A 16,948-nucleotide genomic window follows, 5' to 3' on the forward strand; every position below is an offset into this window, starting at 1 on the left:
CAGGTGTGGTATTAGGGCTACAGTTGTGATATTAGGGCTACAGTTGTGATATTAGGGATACAGGTGTGATATTAGGGATACAGGTTTGGTATTAGGGATACAGGTTTGGTATTAGGGATACAGGTGTGGTATTAGGGATAAGAGTGATAAAGTGTGTAGCTACTGAATTCGGTTTGGGTTGTATTGGTAAGATGCTGGTGCATATTGGGGAGAAGGGGGGGGGGGGGCAGGGGCACGGACTTGGGGACCCCTAGGACTTGTCTCTAGTGCAGTGCCGGATCCGCCCCCAGGTACATGTACAGATGGAGCCACGCTCATCTAGGCTTCTCTGCTGCACCTAGGTGCACCAAGGTTTATTAGCATAAGCCTTTCATCTATTGTTCTCAGTTGCAATACAATACAGAGAGAACAATACAGCAGGGGATTAAGTCCTATTTAAAGGGATAGATGAGCAGGGCTCCATCTGTATGTGTGAGAGCTGTACTATAATCCCATGCTTTCTCTTCTAGTAACGGAGGCATCGCAGACTTATTTACCGTGTTTGCAAAAACCCAAGTTCCGGACTCGTTCAGCGGGGAGATGAAGGAGAAGATCACCGCGTTCATTGTGGAGAGAGGAGAAGGGGTGACACAGTGAGTGATCCTTTATACTGAATGATATCTCCGCTGCCGCTGTGACGGCCTGGAGGTGCTGGCGGGGCAGTCTGTGACACACAGGGTATGGATGTGAGGGGACGGTAAGTAGTCACACCTGTGTTAAGAGCAAAGTCACCATGGAAATAAAATTTCCAGGGAATTTGGGACTTTCTGCTCCTACTTCCAGCATTAACCGAAGTAATACTGGAGTTTGGAATCTGACTCGGTTCAGGCCCCGTGAAGGCTGCCCACCGCACACAGACCTCTTCCTCAGGCGCTAACCGAAGTAATACTGGAGTTTGGAATCTGACTCTGTTCAGACCCCGTGAAGGCTGTCCCACCGCACACAGACCTCTTCCTCAAGCGCTAACCGAAGTATTAGTGGAGTTTGGAATCTGACTCGGTTCAGGCCCCGTGAAGGCTGCCCACCGCACACAGACCTCTTCCTCAGGCGCTAACCGAAGTAATACTGGAGTTTGGAATCTGACTCTGTTCAGACCCCGTGAAGGCTGACCCACCGCACACAGACCTCTTCCTCAAGCGCTAACCTAAGTAATACTGGATTTCTCCTTCATCCACTAGGGGCCACTGGAGTGCAGATACAATGGGGAAATAGTAGGTAGTAACTGGGAGCTGGCACTTTAAATTTATAACCATGTGAATAGCTCCTCCCCTACTATGGCCAAGCCAGTCTTAGTTTAGTGCCCGAGGGAGCTGGTTCACTTGGGTTTTATCTGAAGAATTTTTTCTTTATTATTTTATTTTTCTTACTTACACTCACAGACTGGCAGTTTTGCCACTGCCAGTCTGCACCGCGGGAGCTGCCGGCGGGGTCCCATCGCAGCTGCGTGCGGCTCGGGATGGGCCCCGGCTGAAGGAGACACTGAGCTCTCCTGAGCTGGCCGGACACTGCTGCGTGCGGCGCGTGTCGGGGCCACTCCACCAGCAGAAGATTCCGTCAGCAAGGCAGCGGTGAGTATCAGTAGCCGGACACCGCTGCGTGCGGCGCGTGTCAGGGCCGCTCCGTCGGCAGAGGATTCCGACAGCAATACGTGGCCGGACACCGCTGCATGCGGCGCATGTCGGGGCCACTCCCATCGGGACAGCGGTGAGTAAAATGTCTCCCCTTCCACTGTTGTATGGTTTTACATTTACAGTGTGCCCACTGTTTGTTTGCTAATTTTTACCTGTGCAGTGTGCTCTGAGTAATAGTAGGGCATTTGTGTGGGCACTCACCCAGAGAGATCCCGGCTCCCCTCTAATAAAGGCCCCAGTAAAACATACCCTTTGCTTAAAATTTGAAATTGGCGCCATTGAGGTGGGGGCGGAGCTTTAGCCCGCTCTGCACAGCGCCCGCTCTGTGCAGAGGGCTCAGCGCTTCCCGGCCGCGGCATACATTGCCGGCGGGGGATACAGGACGCTACACTGAAGCGGGTTAGTTTTAAATTTGGCGCCGGGGCGGGGCAGAGCTAACTCCCGCTCTGTACAGCGGGCTCAGCGCTCCCGCTCCCCGGCCGCTGCAGCATGCCGCTCACCGCTTCATTCACAGTGCTGAAAGCTCCTTCCCCTTCACTGACATAGTATCATGCCTGGCTGTACTGTGCATGATACATAAGGAGGGGAAGGACCTTAATCCCGCTCTCCTCAGCGGGCTCCCCGGCCACGGCTCACAGCGCTCTATAGCCCAGAGGGATCTCTCCCTGCAGGGGAGACGTGTGCCGGGCATTTCATAGAGGAAGCCTGCTTGGTAACAGGAGCTGTGTCTCAGCTCAATAAGGTTCAGGACTAGTTGCATAGACAGGGCTAATATAGCATATTAAGCAGGAACCCAGGTTCTCTCTACCCTATGGGCTATGTGTGTATGTATGTATGTATGTATGTATGTGTATATATATATATATATATATATATATATATATATATATATATAATATTCTCTACCCTATGGAGTTCACTATGGGTGTATGTGTATATATATATATATATAAGATAGATATATAGATAGATGTATATCACCCGGGCATATGTATTTCTCTACCTTATTGGGTTCAATAGGGGTATGTATATGATATATATATGTTTATAAATAAATAGGTAGATATATGTGTGTGTGTATATATATATATATATATATATATATATATATATATATATATATATATATATATATATATATATATATATATATATATAGAAAGGAAATGACACAGCGCCACTTGTGAGGTGGGTTCTCAGTATAAAATAAATAAATTACTAAAATTGCTAAAAAACACACGCAACCTTGTTAAAAGGTGTCTGCCAACCCTTAAGAACGCAATACTGGTACAGTACTTCTGGGAAGAATCTAAAAAATGGGGGAATAAGGGTACCGGCGACTGGTGTTGTTTAAAATGCAATAGTTAAAAGATAGATTTAAAAGCCAAAAAACTGTATAATGGTACAAATAAGCTTTAATTATCACATAAAAGCGGGTTAAAACATAAAAATATTAATAAAATCTTACGAATATAAAGGTCTTAGTAAAAAGTAAGGACTTCTAACTTAGCTTTTTAAAAATAGGCAAGGGAGTCACCACAGGGAGCCCAACGCGTTTCGTCACAACTGACTTCTTCAAAGGGTGAGGACAGAATGAGATACTATGCCTATTTATACCCCTGATGGACTGACTCAGGGTTGATGATGTCATAATTAGTCATGTGATGTAATTAAAATATGTACTACACAGAACATCAAAGACACTTATTTGGGACATAGCCTAAGGCTAGAGAGGGTAACATAATGGTGAAGACATATATATATATATATATATATATATATATATATTTTTTTTTTTTATCACCATATATAGTGGATACAACAAAACACTTCCACAATGTTTTATAATAACACCGATTTCCACATAGCTCTTGCCACATAACATTTTCCTTCGGCTTTTCTCGCAGGCTGGCCGCCATTTTGAGAAACCAGCGGAGCCTCCGAGAAACATGTGTTGCACCGGTTCTTCTTAATTTAGCGGTACACTTCCACTTGGTAATAATGCTATTGGTAATTTGGGGGACTGTGTGTGGCATCAGAAGAATAGCCGCTGTGGCTCAGTACGCCAATAGCGGGGACATTTAAAAAAAAAAAACCTTAAGAGGAGCTCTCACAGCCTAAGTGGCTACGACTCCTAACCCGCAGCGCAGCGTTACCAGTTCAGGTCTCTGCTGCTCCAGACATAAGTTTATTTGATATGTATCTGTCACTGCACGTTATAGCAGACATTACATAGGGCTACGCTTCTGTAACCCACCTTTTCTCTTTTCGTTTGTATCACCTGGGACAGTCAGAGAAATCCCTGTTAGGTGTGGATTGTGCGGTGGAGCCATCTGCTTAGCCCTCAACGCAGCTGCAGGACACTCCTGTTTGAACAGCTCAGATTATGCAGGTAATGTCACTATTAACCAGAGACCTTGTACGTCATTTCTCCTCTCCAGGTTTCTAAAAGGACCTTGCTAACCTCCATGTTACACTGCAGATGAGAGGCCTCTCTTTAAGGAGGCGAGAGATGTCCAGGATACTGATTATGTTTCGGTGGAGTCTGAACCAGTGTCTCAAGATATTGAGGCGCATTGTACAGGAGTTCGTCTGGTGCTGCAGGTAAAGGAGTCGGACACTTCAGGTCCCTCGGGGTTTTACGCCAAGGAGGAAATGACAACGACTTGTTCAGTTTCGGATGAGCTGGATGTGATCCGGTAGGCGGCCCGGGAGACATCCGAATGCACAATTTCAGGTATCAAACAATGTTTGTTTTCCTATCCTTTTCCCGCAGATAGCAGGAAACGATATCAGACCTCTCCAGGGTATATCCCTCAATGTCTCACCGGTCCAACAAGCTGCCGTTTTCCTGGTGCAACCTTGCTGAAGGATCCATCTGAGAGACCTTTGCAGCAGCAGGGTTCTACCTTGTCCGGAGCAGGTAGGGTGTGGAACAATTGTCCTCTAGGTTACAGGATGATTTGCATCAGGATCAACTGATTCTTTGGGACAGATCAGAGTCACGATTCGGCTTTATATTCTTTTGAGGTCTCCACGTCTGTATACTCGGAACCTGCATTTTCGCTTGGGCTGTCTTAACCCGACGACCTCTGGGGCTGCGCCAGTGACAGGTGAACATGGAATCCTAAGGGGCAGCTGGTTCACGGGAAGGAACTTCCTGCATTTCTCGGACCATTAAGGGGGAAGTCTACTTTTCTTTCCCCTACTGCTGCCCCAGCTCCAAGACGGACCTTTACCGGTCTTTCCTTTAGATCTTTCCGTGCCCTTTCAGGTTTCGACTCCATGACAGGGGCGGTATCTCCGTCACCAAGGGATCTCATGGTAACAGGCTGAAGCAGAGGTTCAGCATCCTCGGTCCAGTCTGATTTTAGGTCATCCAACACACCCACCGCAGGTCAGACCTTCCTACCACCTGGGAGGTCCCAGGGTAGGCGCATGTCTGTGGTCTTCCTGGGAGGACTGGGAAGGCTTGGGCGGTTACAGACTCGATTTTGGAGTCCAACCGTCTCAGGGGTCCCTCGGCATGGGTCGGCCGGTTTACGAAGAAAGTCATACTGCAGGCGGCGCTCCAGATGCTTCTAACCGCAAAGGGTATTGATCCCTGTTTTTACATATCATTTGAATCGGGGCATTTCTCAGGCCTTTGTCTTTTCCTGTGCCGAAGCCAGTTGGCTCGGCCAGGCCTATTCTGGCCTTAGAATCCTTTCAGTCTGTGATTACTAGTTTAAAGAAAAAAGGGGGGTTTTACGCGTCCCTTGTCTTCAGCGATGCCTGTTTACTGAACTCCGTTGGGTTTCCTCATTGGGCTTTTCTCAGATTCGCATTACAGGATACTCATTTCCACTGTCAGTCCTTTCCATTCGATCTCTCTTCCGCTCCCACAGTTTCAGGAAGATCACAGAATAGCTCTTTTTCAAAGACAGGGAGTGACTTTTATTCCCTAATGGGACAATCTACTGCTGGAATCCCACTCTGTACATTAGGTGCTTCTGAATATCCGGAGGATCCAGAAACTTCTGATTTGACATGTGTCCAACTTATGCTCCTCGTAGACGGTTCTCAACTCGGTCCGTCGGAGGATTTTTCCTTCCTCGGTACCAGGTACTCTTTTTCTTCAGTCAAGTTGCGACGCGGTGAGTGGTCGCCTACTTTCCCCTCTGAAGTGGAGGACCACAATCTTCATTCCAGGTCAAGCCGCCAGGTCAGACACCCGGGTGAGGGGACATTCCCCGGAGTTTTGTCAGCTGGTCCGCTGTTGGCGGAGTACTCGGATCGACCTCATGGTGTTCCGACTGACTATTTAGCCCTTTACTACTCTTGGACGTGAGCTCTGGCGGCAGTAGCCGAGGATGCCCTCAGGGCTCCTGGGAGTTTCTGGTTAGTCTATCTTGCCTCCTTTTCTGTTTCTACCTCACTTTCGGTGACACAGGACGGGAGAATGCGCGCTAGTCCTCCCGGTGACTCCAGTTTCGCCGCGCATGACTTGAAGGTCCACCCTGCACCTGTTGTCAGTACAGGACCCTTGGCTCCTACCTCTGCAGGACTGTCTACTTCAACAGGGTCCTCTTCTTTGTTCAGTCTTACACAGGTTTCGTTTAATGGCGTGGCTGTTCACAAGACCTCAGAAGTGAGGAGTTCCCTAGTTCCGTTATACCTACTGGGCCCCGATTTCGGAAGTCGGTTCCCTCTTCTGGCTTTTGCCACTTTTAAAAACTTTATGTGGCCTAGTGTGGATAACAGGGGTTTTCCCCTTATGGTTTTTCATTTAGCCTTCTTCTTTGGTTCCTCCGGGTGGCTGAGCTTCATACTCAGCGGTCGTTTCTTCCAGGGGTGATGTCCGCTTTTCATATAAATCTGACACTGGTGTTTTCGGCCCTCTTTGGATGTTGTCAGGGCTCGCCGACTCTCTCTACAGAGGTCTTCGGCTATTCGACGAATTGTTTTCTTCTTTGTTCTGTACGATGCTTCCGACCTAAATGGCCGGGGTCCCAGCAGACGTTGGGTCGTTGGATACATCTGACCATCAGACAGTCTTATTTGGCGGTTGCTCGAGAGCCTCCGTTTTCCATTTCGGCACACTCCGCGTGCTTTGGGGACCTTCGGGAGCGGCCGACCACGGGGTTTCCATGAATGCTTTATGTTGCAATGCCGCTTAGTCGGGTCATCATACGTTGATTACGTTTTACGCATTTGACTTTTTTTTGCGGCCTCTGTGTCACAGTTTGGCCGAGCGGTTTTGCAGGACTCTCAGCGCTCTCCCGCCCGTCTTGGGAGCTCTGGGACGTCCCCATTGTATCTGCACTCCAGTGGCCCCTAGTGGATGAAGGAGAAATCAGGATTTTGGTACTTACTGATAAATCCCTTTCTCCGATTCCACAGGGGCCACTGGACGCCCACCCAGCGCTGTTTCCTCCTTCTACAATTATCGGGTTACAGGTCACTGTGTGACTGCGCGTTTTGTTCCTATTACCCTATCACGATGTTTCCAGGTTTCCTGGGTGTTATCCTGTTTTAGTTGGCTTAGCGAACCTCCTCTACTTTGACGTTGGTCTTTTCCAGCTCTCCTCGGGCACAGTTTTAACTAGACTGGCTTGGAGGGGGGACATAGTAGGGGAGGAGCTAGTCACATGGTTATAAATTTAAAGTGCCGGCTCCCAGTTACTGCCTACTATTTCCCCATTGTATCTGCACTCCAGTGGCCCCTGTGGAATCGGAGAAAGGGATTTATCGGTAAGTACCAAAATCCTGATTTTGGAATCAGACTCGGCTGGAACACCGCACACAGACCTATCGATCACTCTTTCACCTCGTACGCGCCAAAATCACAACTGCCGCATGTCTATGTCAAAAGCTGCTGGCCATTGTCCATCTCCTCTCCGTAGTGATTGGTGTCTCGTGTGGAGGAGGCACCAGGCACCACCAGTCACTTCTTGCCACATGTCTGCGGAACACCAATGGAGTAAAGCAGGAAACTGAAACAGCTGGGAGCAGCCATGACATTACTGATCAGCTGACTGGCCAGGATCCAGTTGGGAGTCAGTCAGTGGTCAGATGACTCCTTTGACCAGTCATCAGAGACCATGGGGGGGTATAAAGATCCTGCAAAGGCACATCCTGGTTGTCGGTGCTTTGTTGTCTACAGACCTCTGCTGAGTATCTCTGCCTAGCAGCTTCCTCACTGACTCCTGTGCAGTTAACACCTTAGCACCCACTGACTCCATCCAGCAATCCTGAGTAGCTTGCCGTGCTTCAGCAATTCTGTATAGCTGGTACTGCTCCGCAACCCGGCACCTGAACCTAAGAATAATGCTGTACAGTAATGTAGGCTACATGCAGAAGCAGCCGGTGACTGTGCACCTGGGTAACACCATGCTGCACTGCAGGGGGCAGATGTAACATGTGCAGAGAGATGTAGGTGTGGGAGGGGTGTGTCCTAGCACAGAGCTATAGTGCAGTGTAAGAATAATGCTGTACACTACTGTAGGCTACATGCAGAATCAGCCAGTGACTGTGCACCTGGGTAACACCATGCTGCACTGCAGGGGGCAGATGTAACATGTGCAGAGAGATGTAGATGTGAGAGGGGTGTGTCCTAGCTCAGAGCTATAGTGCAGTGTAAGAATAATGCTGTACACTACTGTAGGCTACATGCAGAAGCAGCCAGTGACTGTGCACCTGGGTAACACCTTGCTGCACTGCAGGGGGCAGATGTAACATGTGCAGAGAGATGTAGATGTGGGAGGGACGTGTCTCTCCCTCTCTTCTCTGTTTTTCTCCTCCTCTTGATATCTAATAATGTCTCCTTGCCCCCCCATCCCTCCTCCGCCCGCTGTAACTGCCCTTCCCCTTAGTCCGCACAGTGTGCCCCTCTATCTCCCTAACCAATGTTGTGTCTCTCGCCTAGTGGCCCCCCGGACAAGAAGCTGGGTATCCGGGCCAGTAACACGGCTGCAGTACACTTTGATGAAGTCCGTGTCCCTTCTGAGAACGTGCTCGGTGGGGAGGGAAACGGATTCAAGGTCGCCATGAACATCCTAAACAATGGGCGTTTCGGTATGGCGGCCGCGCTGTCTGGTACCATGAAGGGGATGATCCAAAGAGCCGTGAGTGCAGCTCCAACCACCACCACTAGGGGTAGAGTCATTGGAATGAAGGGAGGCGTTATGTGATGTGCAGGGAGGAGTTATAGGTAGGAAGGTGCAGTGGGAGGAGTTATGGGCAGGAAACTGCAGTGGGAGGAGTTATAGGTAGGAAGGTGCAGTGGGAGGAGTTATAGGTAGGAAGGTGCAGCGGGAAGAGTTATAGGCAGGAAGGTGCAGCGGGAGGAGTTATAGGCAGGAAACTGCAGTGGGAGGAGTTATAGGTAGGAAGGTACAGCGGAAGGAGTTATAGGCAGGAAACTGCAGTGGGAGGAGTTATAGGTAGGAAACTGCAGTGGGAAGAGTTATAGGTAGGAAGGTGCAGCTGGAGGAGTTATAGGTAGGAAGGTACAGCGGGAGGAGTTATAGGCAGGAAACTGCAGTGGGAGGAGTTATAGGCAGGAAGGTGCAGCGGAAGGAGTTATAGGCAGGAAACTGCAGTGGGAGGAGTTATAGGTAGGAAGGTACAGCGGGAGGAGTTATAGGCAGGAAACTGCAGTGGGAGGAGTTATAGGCAGGAAGGTGCAGCGGGAAGAGGTACAGGTAGGAAGGTGCAGCGGGAAGAGTTATGGGCAGGAAGGTGCAGCGGGAGGAGTTATGGGCAGGAAGGTGCAGTGGGAGGAGTTATAGGCAGGAAACTGCAGTGGGAGGGGTTATAGGTAGGATGGTGCAGTGGGAGGAGTTATAGGCAGGAAACCAGTGGGAGGAGTTTTAGGTAGGAAACTGCAGTGGGAGGAGTTTTAGGTAGGAAACTGCAGTGGGAGGAGTTTTAGGGGTGCAGTGGGTGGAGTTTTAGGCAGGAAGGTGCAGTGGGAGGAGTTATAGGTAGGAAGGTGCAGTGGTAGGAGTTATGGGTAGGAAGGTGCAGTGGGAGGAGTTATGGGCAGGAAACTGCAGCGGGAGGAGTTAAAGGTAGGAAGGCGCAGCAGGAAGAGTTATAGGCAGGAAGGTGCAGCGGGAGGAGTTATGGGCAGGAAGGTGCAGTGGGAGGAGTTATGGGCAGGAAGATGCAGTGGGAGGAGTTATAGGCAGGAAGGTGCAGTGGGAGGAGTTATGGGCAGGAAGATGCCATGGGAGGAGTTATAGGTAGGAAGGTGCAGTGGGAGGAGTTATATGCAGGAAACTGCAGAGGGAGGAGTTATAGGTAGGAAGGTGCTGTGGGAGGAGTTTAAAGTAGGAAACTGCAGTGGGAGGAGTTTTAGGTAGGAAGGTGCAGTGGGAGGAGTTATGGGCAGGAAGATGCAGTGGGAGGAGTTATAGGTAGGAAACTGCAGTGGGAGGAGTTTTAGGTAGGAAGGTGCAGTGGGAGGAGTTATAGGTAGGAAGGTGCTGTGGGAGGAGTTATAGGCTGGAAACTGCAGTGGGAGGAGTTTTAGGTAGGAAGGTGCAGTGGGAGGAGTTTTAGGTAGGAAGGTGCAGTGGGAGGAGTTATAGGTAGGAAGGTGCAGTAGGAGAAGTTATAGGCAGGAATGTGTAGTGGGAGGAGTTATAGACAGAGGTGTAATGGGAGGAGTTATAGACAGAAAGGTGTAGTGGGAGGTGTTATGTATGGGTAGGTGTAATAGGAGGAGTTATACGCAGGAAGGCGCAGTGGGAGGAGTTATAGGTAGGAATGTGCAGTGGGAGGAGTTATGGGTAGGAAGGTGCAGTGGGAGGAATTATGGGCAGGAAGGCGCAGTGGGAGGAGTTATTGGGAAGTGGTGCGTCAGTGTGGGAGTGGCTATGAGTGGGCTATACAATAATATAATGCTTTATATAGAGGCTCCCTCTCTGCACCAGGTGGAACACGCCACAAATCGCACCCAGTTTGGAAGTAAACTTCACAGTTTTGGAGTAATTCAGGAGAAGCTGGCACGCATGGCGGTCCTACAGTATGTCACAGAGGTAACGCAATCCCCCCATTTCCCCAATACCATCCCTGTCTACCTGCGTACGTGTATATATGTGTGACCCTAACCCCAGATATAGGAGCACGCGCCCCATGTACCCCAGATATAGGAGCACCCGCCCCATGCACCCCAGATATAGGAGCACCCGCCCCATGTACCCCAGATATAGGAGCACCCGCCCCATGTACCCCAGATATAGGAGCACCCGCCCCATGCACCCCAGATATAGGAGCACGCGCCCCATGTACCCCAGATATAGGAGCAAGCGCCCCATGTACCCCAGATATAGGAGCACGCGCCCCATGTACCCCAGATATAGGAGCACACGCCCCATGTACCCCAGATATAGGAGCATGCACCCCATGTACCCCAGATATAGGAGCACACGCCCCATGTACCTCAGATACAGGAGCACGCGCCCCATGTACCTCAGATATAGGAGCACGCGCCCCATGTACCCCAGATATAGGAGCACGCGCCCCATGTACCTCAGATATAGGAGCACGCGCCCCATGTACCCAGATATAGGAGCACGCGCCCCATGTACCCCAGATATAGGAGCACGCGCCCCATGTACCCCAGATATAGGAGCACGCGCCCCATGTACCCCAGATATAGGAGCACGCGCCCCATGTACCCCAGATATAGGAGCACGCGCCCCATGTACCCCAGATATACGAGCAGCGCCCCATGTACCTCAGATATAGGAGCACGCGCCCCATATACCTCAGATATAGGAGCACGCGCCCCATGCACCTCAGATATAGGAGCACGCGCCCCATGTACCTCAGATATAGGAGCACGCGCCCCATGTACCTCAGATATAGGAGCACGCGCCCCATGTACCCCAGATATAGGAGCACGCGCCCCATGTACCCCAGATATAGGAGCACGCGCCCCATGTACCCCAGATATAGGAGCACGCGCCCCATGTACCCAGATATAGGAGCAGCACGCGCCCCATGTACCCCAGATATAGGAGCACGCGCCCCATGTACCCCAGATATAGGAGCACGCGCCCCATGCACCCCAGATATAGGAGCACGCGCCCCATGAACCCCAGATATAGGAGCACACGCCCCATGTACCCCAGATATAGGAGCACGCGCCCCATGTACCTCAGATATAGGAGCACGCGCCCCATGTACCCCAGATATAGGCGCACGCGCCCCATGTACCCCAGATATAGGATCACGCGCCCCATGTACCCCAGATATAGGTGCACGCGCCCCATGTACCTCAGATATAGGAGCACGCGCCCCATGTACCCCAGATATAGGAGCACGCGCCCCATGTAACTCAGATATAGGAGCACGCGCCCCATGTACCCCAGATATAGGAGCATGCGCCCCATGTACCCCAGATATAGGAGCACACGCCCCATGCACCCCAGATCTGCACCCCGTCTCGTGTACACAAACATGGCTGCTGTACAGTATGTATTCGTGTGTGTCTTTGTTACACCAGTCATTACTGCCCCCTCCGCTGAGACACATCTGGGCAGGGTGAGTACTCCAGCCTACAGAGTACTTTTCTCTCCCTTCCCTTATGTGTAACCCTGGTTCCTGTCCCCAACTACGTGCAGGAACTGATCTCTCCCTTTCTCTCCAGTCAATGGCGTACATGATCAGTGCAAACATGGACTCCGGGGCAAAGGACTTCCAGATAGAAGCAGCAATCAGCAAAGTCTTTGGCTCGGTGAGTAGTGGATGCATGGGCCCACTTCCAGCAGTGACCACCCTGAGAGTCCAGCCCCCCCCATTCATAGTCAGGGGAACCAGCGGTGCGATCACTTCCAGCAGTGACCACCCTGAGAGTCCAGCCTCCCCCATTCATAGTCAGGGGAACCAGCGGTGCTATCACTTCCAGCAGTGACCACCCTGAGAGCCCAGCCTCCCCCATTCATAGTCAGGGGAACCAGCGGTGCTATCACTTCCAGCAGTGACCACCCTGAGAGTCCAGCCTCCCACATTCATAGGGGAACCAGCGGTGCTATCACTTCCAGCAGTGACCACCCTGAGAGTCCAGCCTCCCCCATTCATAGTCAGGAACACCAGCGGTGCTATCACTTCCAGCAGTGACCACCCTGAGAGCCCAGCCTCCCCCATTCATAGTCAGGGGAACCAGCGGTGCTATCACTTCCAGCAGTGACCACCCTGAGAGCCCAGCCTCCCCCATTCATAGTCAGGGAACCAGCGGTGTTATCACTTCCAGCAGTGACCACCCTGAGAGCCCAGCCTCCCCCATTCATAGTCAGGGGAACCAGCGGTGCTATCACTTCCAGCAGTGACCACCCTGAGAGTCCAGCCCCCCCCCCCATTCATAGTCAGGGGAACCAGCGGTGCTATTACTTCCAGCAGTGACCACCCTGAGAGCCCAGCCTCCCCCATTCATAGTCAGGGGAACCAGCGGTGCTATTACTTCCAGCAGTGACCACCCTGAGAGCCCAGCCTCCCCCATTCATAGTCGGGGAACCAGCGGTGCTATCACTACCAGCAGAGACCACCCTGAGAGCCCAGCCTCCCCCATTCATAGTCAGGAACACCAGCGGTGCTATCACTTCCAGCAGTGACCACCCTGAGAGTCCAGCCCCCCCCCCATTCATAGTCAGGGGAACCTGCGGTGCTATCACTTCCAGCAGTGACCACCCTGAGAGCCCAGCCTCCCCCATTCATAGTCAGGGGAACCAGCGGTGCTATCACTTCCAGCAGTGACCACCCTGAGAGCCCAGCCTCCCCATTCATAGTCAGGGGAACCAGTGGTGCTATCACTTCCAGCAATGACCACCCTGAGAGCCCAGCCTCCCCCATTCATAGCCAGGGGAACCAGCGGTGCTATTACTTCCAGCAGTGACCACCCTGAAAGTCCAGCCCCCCCCCCATTCATAGTCAGGGGAACCAGCGGTGCTATCACTTCCAGCAGTGACCACCCTGAGAGCCCAGCCTCCCACATTCATAGGGGAACCAGCGGTGCTATCACGTCCAGCAGTGACCACCCTGAGAGCCCAGCCTCCCACATTCATAGTCAGGGGAACCAGCGGTGCTGTGCCCACAGAGAATAATCTGTAACCCTATATATGTGGTTTCCTGATTCCTCTGTGCAGTGCTGGTTATGAATGTCTAACCCGTCTCTCTCTCACGCAGGAGGCGGCATGGTCAGTGACTGATGAATGTATCCAGATACTGGGAGGAACGGGGTTTATGAAGGTAATTTCTCACCCTCACTTATTTTTATTGAAGCAGTTGCATCAGAAAGTACATTACACTTGTTACATACACCAGAAAAGCATAAAGACAGATTCTGTAAAATATATGTAGTCCCGGCTGTCGTCCAGATAGATGGGTAGTTGGGGGGTCTAAGACGCACTTTATGTCAGGTGGTCAGGCTGCTGGGGTTTTCATTTTGCTGATTACAGGTAAAGTGAAGGTATAACTTTCCCAAGTTTTAAAAAACATTTCCATCCCACCCCCCCATGCCACATGGAAAATAAACACCTGTGTTAGTGGAAAGTGAGGATCCACCGCTGTGAGCATCTATAGCCAATAAATGCCCATTATTCTTCTAGTCTCACCTCTACCTGTGTTCTCCCCAACCCTAAGCCTCCATTCCAGACTTTCCTCCCTCCATATCCTCATACATCTCTCCTCATTCCCCCATTATTCCTCTCATCTCATCCCCATCTGTATTCTTCCCAGTCCTCCATTCCAGGCTTTTCCCCCTCCATATCCTCCTCCATCTCCTCATTCCCCCATTATTCATCTCATCTCATCCCCATCTGTGCTCTCCCCAACCCTAAGCATCCATTCCAGACTTTTCTACCTCCATCTCCTCCTTCCCCCATTATTCCTCTCATCTCATCCCCATCTGTGTTCTTCCCAATCCTCCATTCCAGGCTTTTCCCCCTCCATATCCTCCTCCATCTCATCCCCATCTGTGCTCTCCCCAGCCCTAAGCCTCCATTCCAGACTTTCCTCCCTCCATCTCCTCATTCCCCCATTATTCCTCTCACCTCATCCCCATCTGTGTTCTCCCCAACTCCAATCCTCCATTCCAGGCTTTCCTCCCTCCTCCATATCCTTCTCCATCTCCTCATTCCCCCATTATTCCTCTCACCTCATCCCCAACTGTGTTCTCCCCAACTCCAGTCCTCCATTCCAGGCTTTCCTCCCCCCTCCATATCCTCTTCCATCTCCTCATTCCCCCATTATTCCTCTCACCCCATCCCCATCTGTGTTCTCCCCAACTCCAGTCCTCCATTCCAGGCTTTGCTCCCCCCTCCATATCCTCCTCCATCTCCTCATTCCCCCATTATTCCTCTCACCTCATCCCCAACTGTGTTCTCCCCAATCCTCCATTCCAGCCTTTCCCCCCTCCATATCCTCCTCCATATCCTCATACATCTCTCCTCATTCCCCCATTATTCCTCTCACCTCATCCCCATCTGTGTTCTCCCCAATCCTCCATTCCAGGCTTTTCCCCCTCCATATCCTCCTCCATCTCCTCATTCCCCCATTATTCATCTCATCTCATCCCCATCTGTGCTCTCCCCAACCCTAAGCATCCATTCCAGACTTTTCTACCTCCATCTCCTCCTTCCCCCATTATTCATCTCATCTCCATCTGTGTTCTTCCCAATCCTCCATTCCAGGCTTTCCCCCTCCATCTCCTCATTCCCCCATTATTCCTCTCACCTCATCCCCATCTGTGTTCTCCCCAACTCCAATCCTCCATTCCAGGCTTTCCTCCCTCCTCCATATCCTTCTCCATCTCCTCATTCCCCCATTATTCCTCTCACCTCATCCCCAACTGTGTTCTCCCCAACTCCAGTCCTCCATTCCAGGCTTTCCTCCCCCCCTCCATATCCTCTTCCATCTCCTCATTCCCCCATTATTCCTCTCACCCCATCCCCATCTGTGTTCTCCCCAACTCCAGTCCTCCATTCCAGGCTTTGCTCCCCCCTCCATATCCTCTTCCATCTCCTCATTCCCCCATTATTCCTCTCACCTCATCCCCAACTGTGTTCTCCCCAATCCTCCATTCCAGCCTTTCCCTCCTCCATATCCTCCTCCATATCCTCATACATCTCTCCTCATTCCCCCATTATTCCTCTCACCTCATCCCCAATTGTGTTCTCCCCAATCCTCCATTCCAGGCTTTCCTCCCCCCTCCATATCCTCCTCCATCTCCTCATTCCCCCATTATTCCTCTCACCTCATCCCCAATTGTGTTCTCCCCAATCCTCCATTCCAGGCTTTCCTCCCCCCTCCATATCCTCCTCCATCTCCTCATTCCCCCATTATTCCTCTCACCCCCATCTGTGTTCTCCCCACCTCCAGTCCTCCATTACAGGCTTTCCCTCCTCAATATCCTCCTCCATCTCCTCATTCCCCCCCATTATTCATCTCATCTCATCCCCATCTGTGTTCTCCCCAGTCCTCCATTCCAGACTTTCCTCCCTCCATATCCTCCTCCATCTCCTCATCCCCCCCCCCCCCCATTATTCCTCTCATCCCATCCCCATCTGTGTTCTCCCCAACTCCAGTCCTCCATTCCAGGCTTTCCTCCCCCCTCCATATCCTCCTCCATCTCCTCATTCCCCCATTATTCCTCTCATTCCCCCCGTTATTCCTTTCATCCTCATCTGTGTTCTCCCTAATCCTCCATTCCAGGCTTTCCTCCCTCCATATCTTCATCCATCTCCTCGTTCCCCCATTATTCCTCTCACCCCATCCCCAACTGTGTTCTCCCCAGTCCTCCATTCCAGGCTTTCCTCCCTCCATATCTTCCTCCATCTCCTCGTTCCCCCATTATTCCTCTCACCCCATCCCCAACTGTGTTCTCCCCAACCCTAAGCCTCCATTCCAGACTTTCCTCCCTCCATATCCTCCTTCATCTCCTCGTTCCCCCATTTATTCCTCTCATCTCATCCCCATCTGTGTTCTCCCCACCTCCAGTCCTCCATTCCAGGCTTTCCTCCCTCCATATCCACCTCCATCTCCTCATTCCCCCCATTATTCCTCTCATTCCCCCCATTATTCCTTTCATCCTCATCTGTGTTCTCCCCAATCCTCCATTCCAGGCTTTCCTCCCCCCTCCATATCCTCATACATCTCTCCACATTCCCCCATTATTCCTCTCATCTCATCCCCATCTGTGTTCTCCCCAATCCTCCATTCCAGGCTTTCCACCCCCTCCATATCCTCCTCCATCTCTCCACATTCCCCCATTATTCTTCTCATCCCGTCCC

General features: G+C 51.3%; 1 protein-coding gene across 3 annotated transcripts in view; it reads left to right on the forward strand.

The window, feature by feature from the left end:
* ACADVL (acyl-CoA dehydrogenase very long chain) overlaps positions 1-16,948 on the forward strand; it is a 193,033-nt gene that overhangs the window by 138,979 nt on the left and 37,106 nt on the right. For all 3 annotated transcript variants that reach the window (XM_063930648.1, XM_063930649.1, XM_063930650.1), the window contains exons 9-13: positions 510-632; positions 8,578-8,776; positions 10,592-10,696; positions 12,313-12,399; positions 13,845-13,907. In XM_063930648.1, the coding sequence (XP_063786718.1) occupies positions 510-632; positions 8,578-8,776; positions 10,592-10,696; positions 12,313-12,399; positions 13,845-13,907 (577 nt within the window). The remainder of the gene's footprint in view (positions 1-509; positions 633-8,577; positions 8,777-10,591; positions 10,697-12,312; positions 12,400-13,844; positions 13,908-16,948) is intronic.

The sequence above is a fragment of the Pseudophryne corroboree genome, chromosome 6, assembly GCF_028390025.1.
Source record: "Pseudophryne corroboree isolate aPseCor3 chromosome 6, aPseCor3.hap2, whole genome shotgun sequence".
NCBI lineage: Eukaryota > Metazoa > Chordata > Amphibia > Anura > Myobatrachidae > Pseudophryne > Pseudophryne corroboree.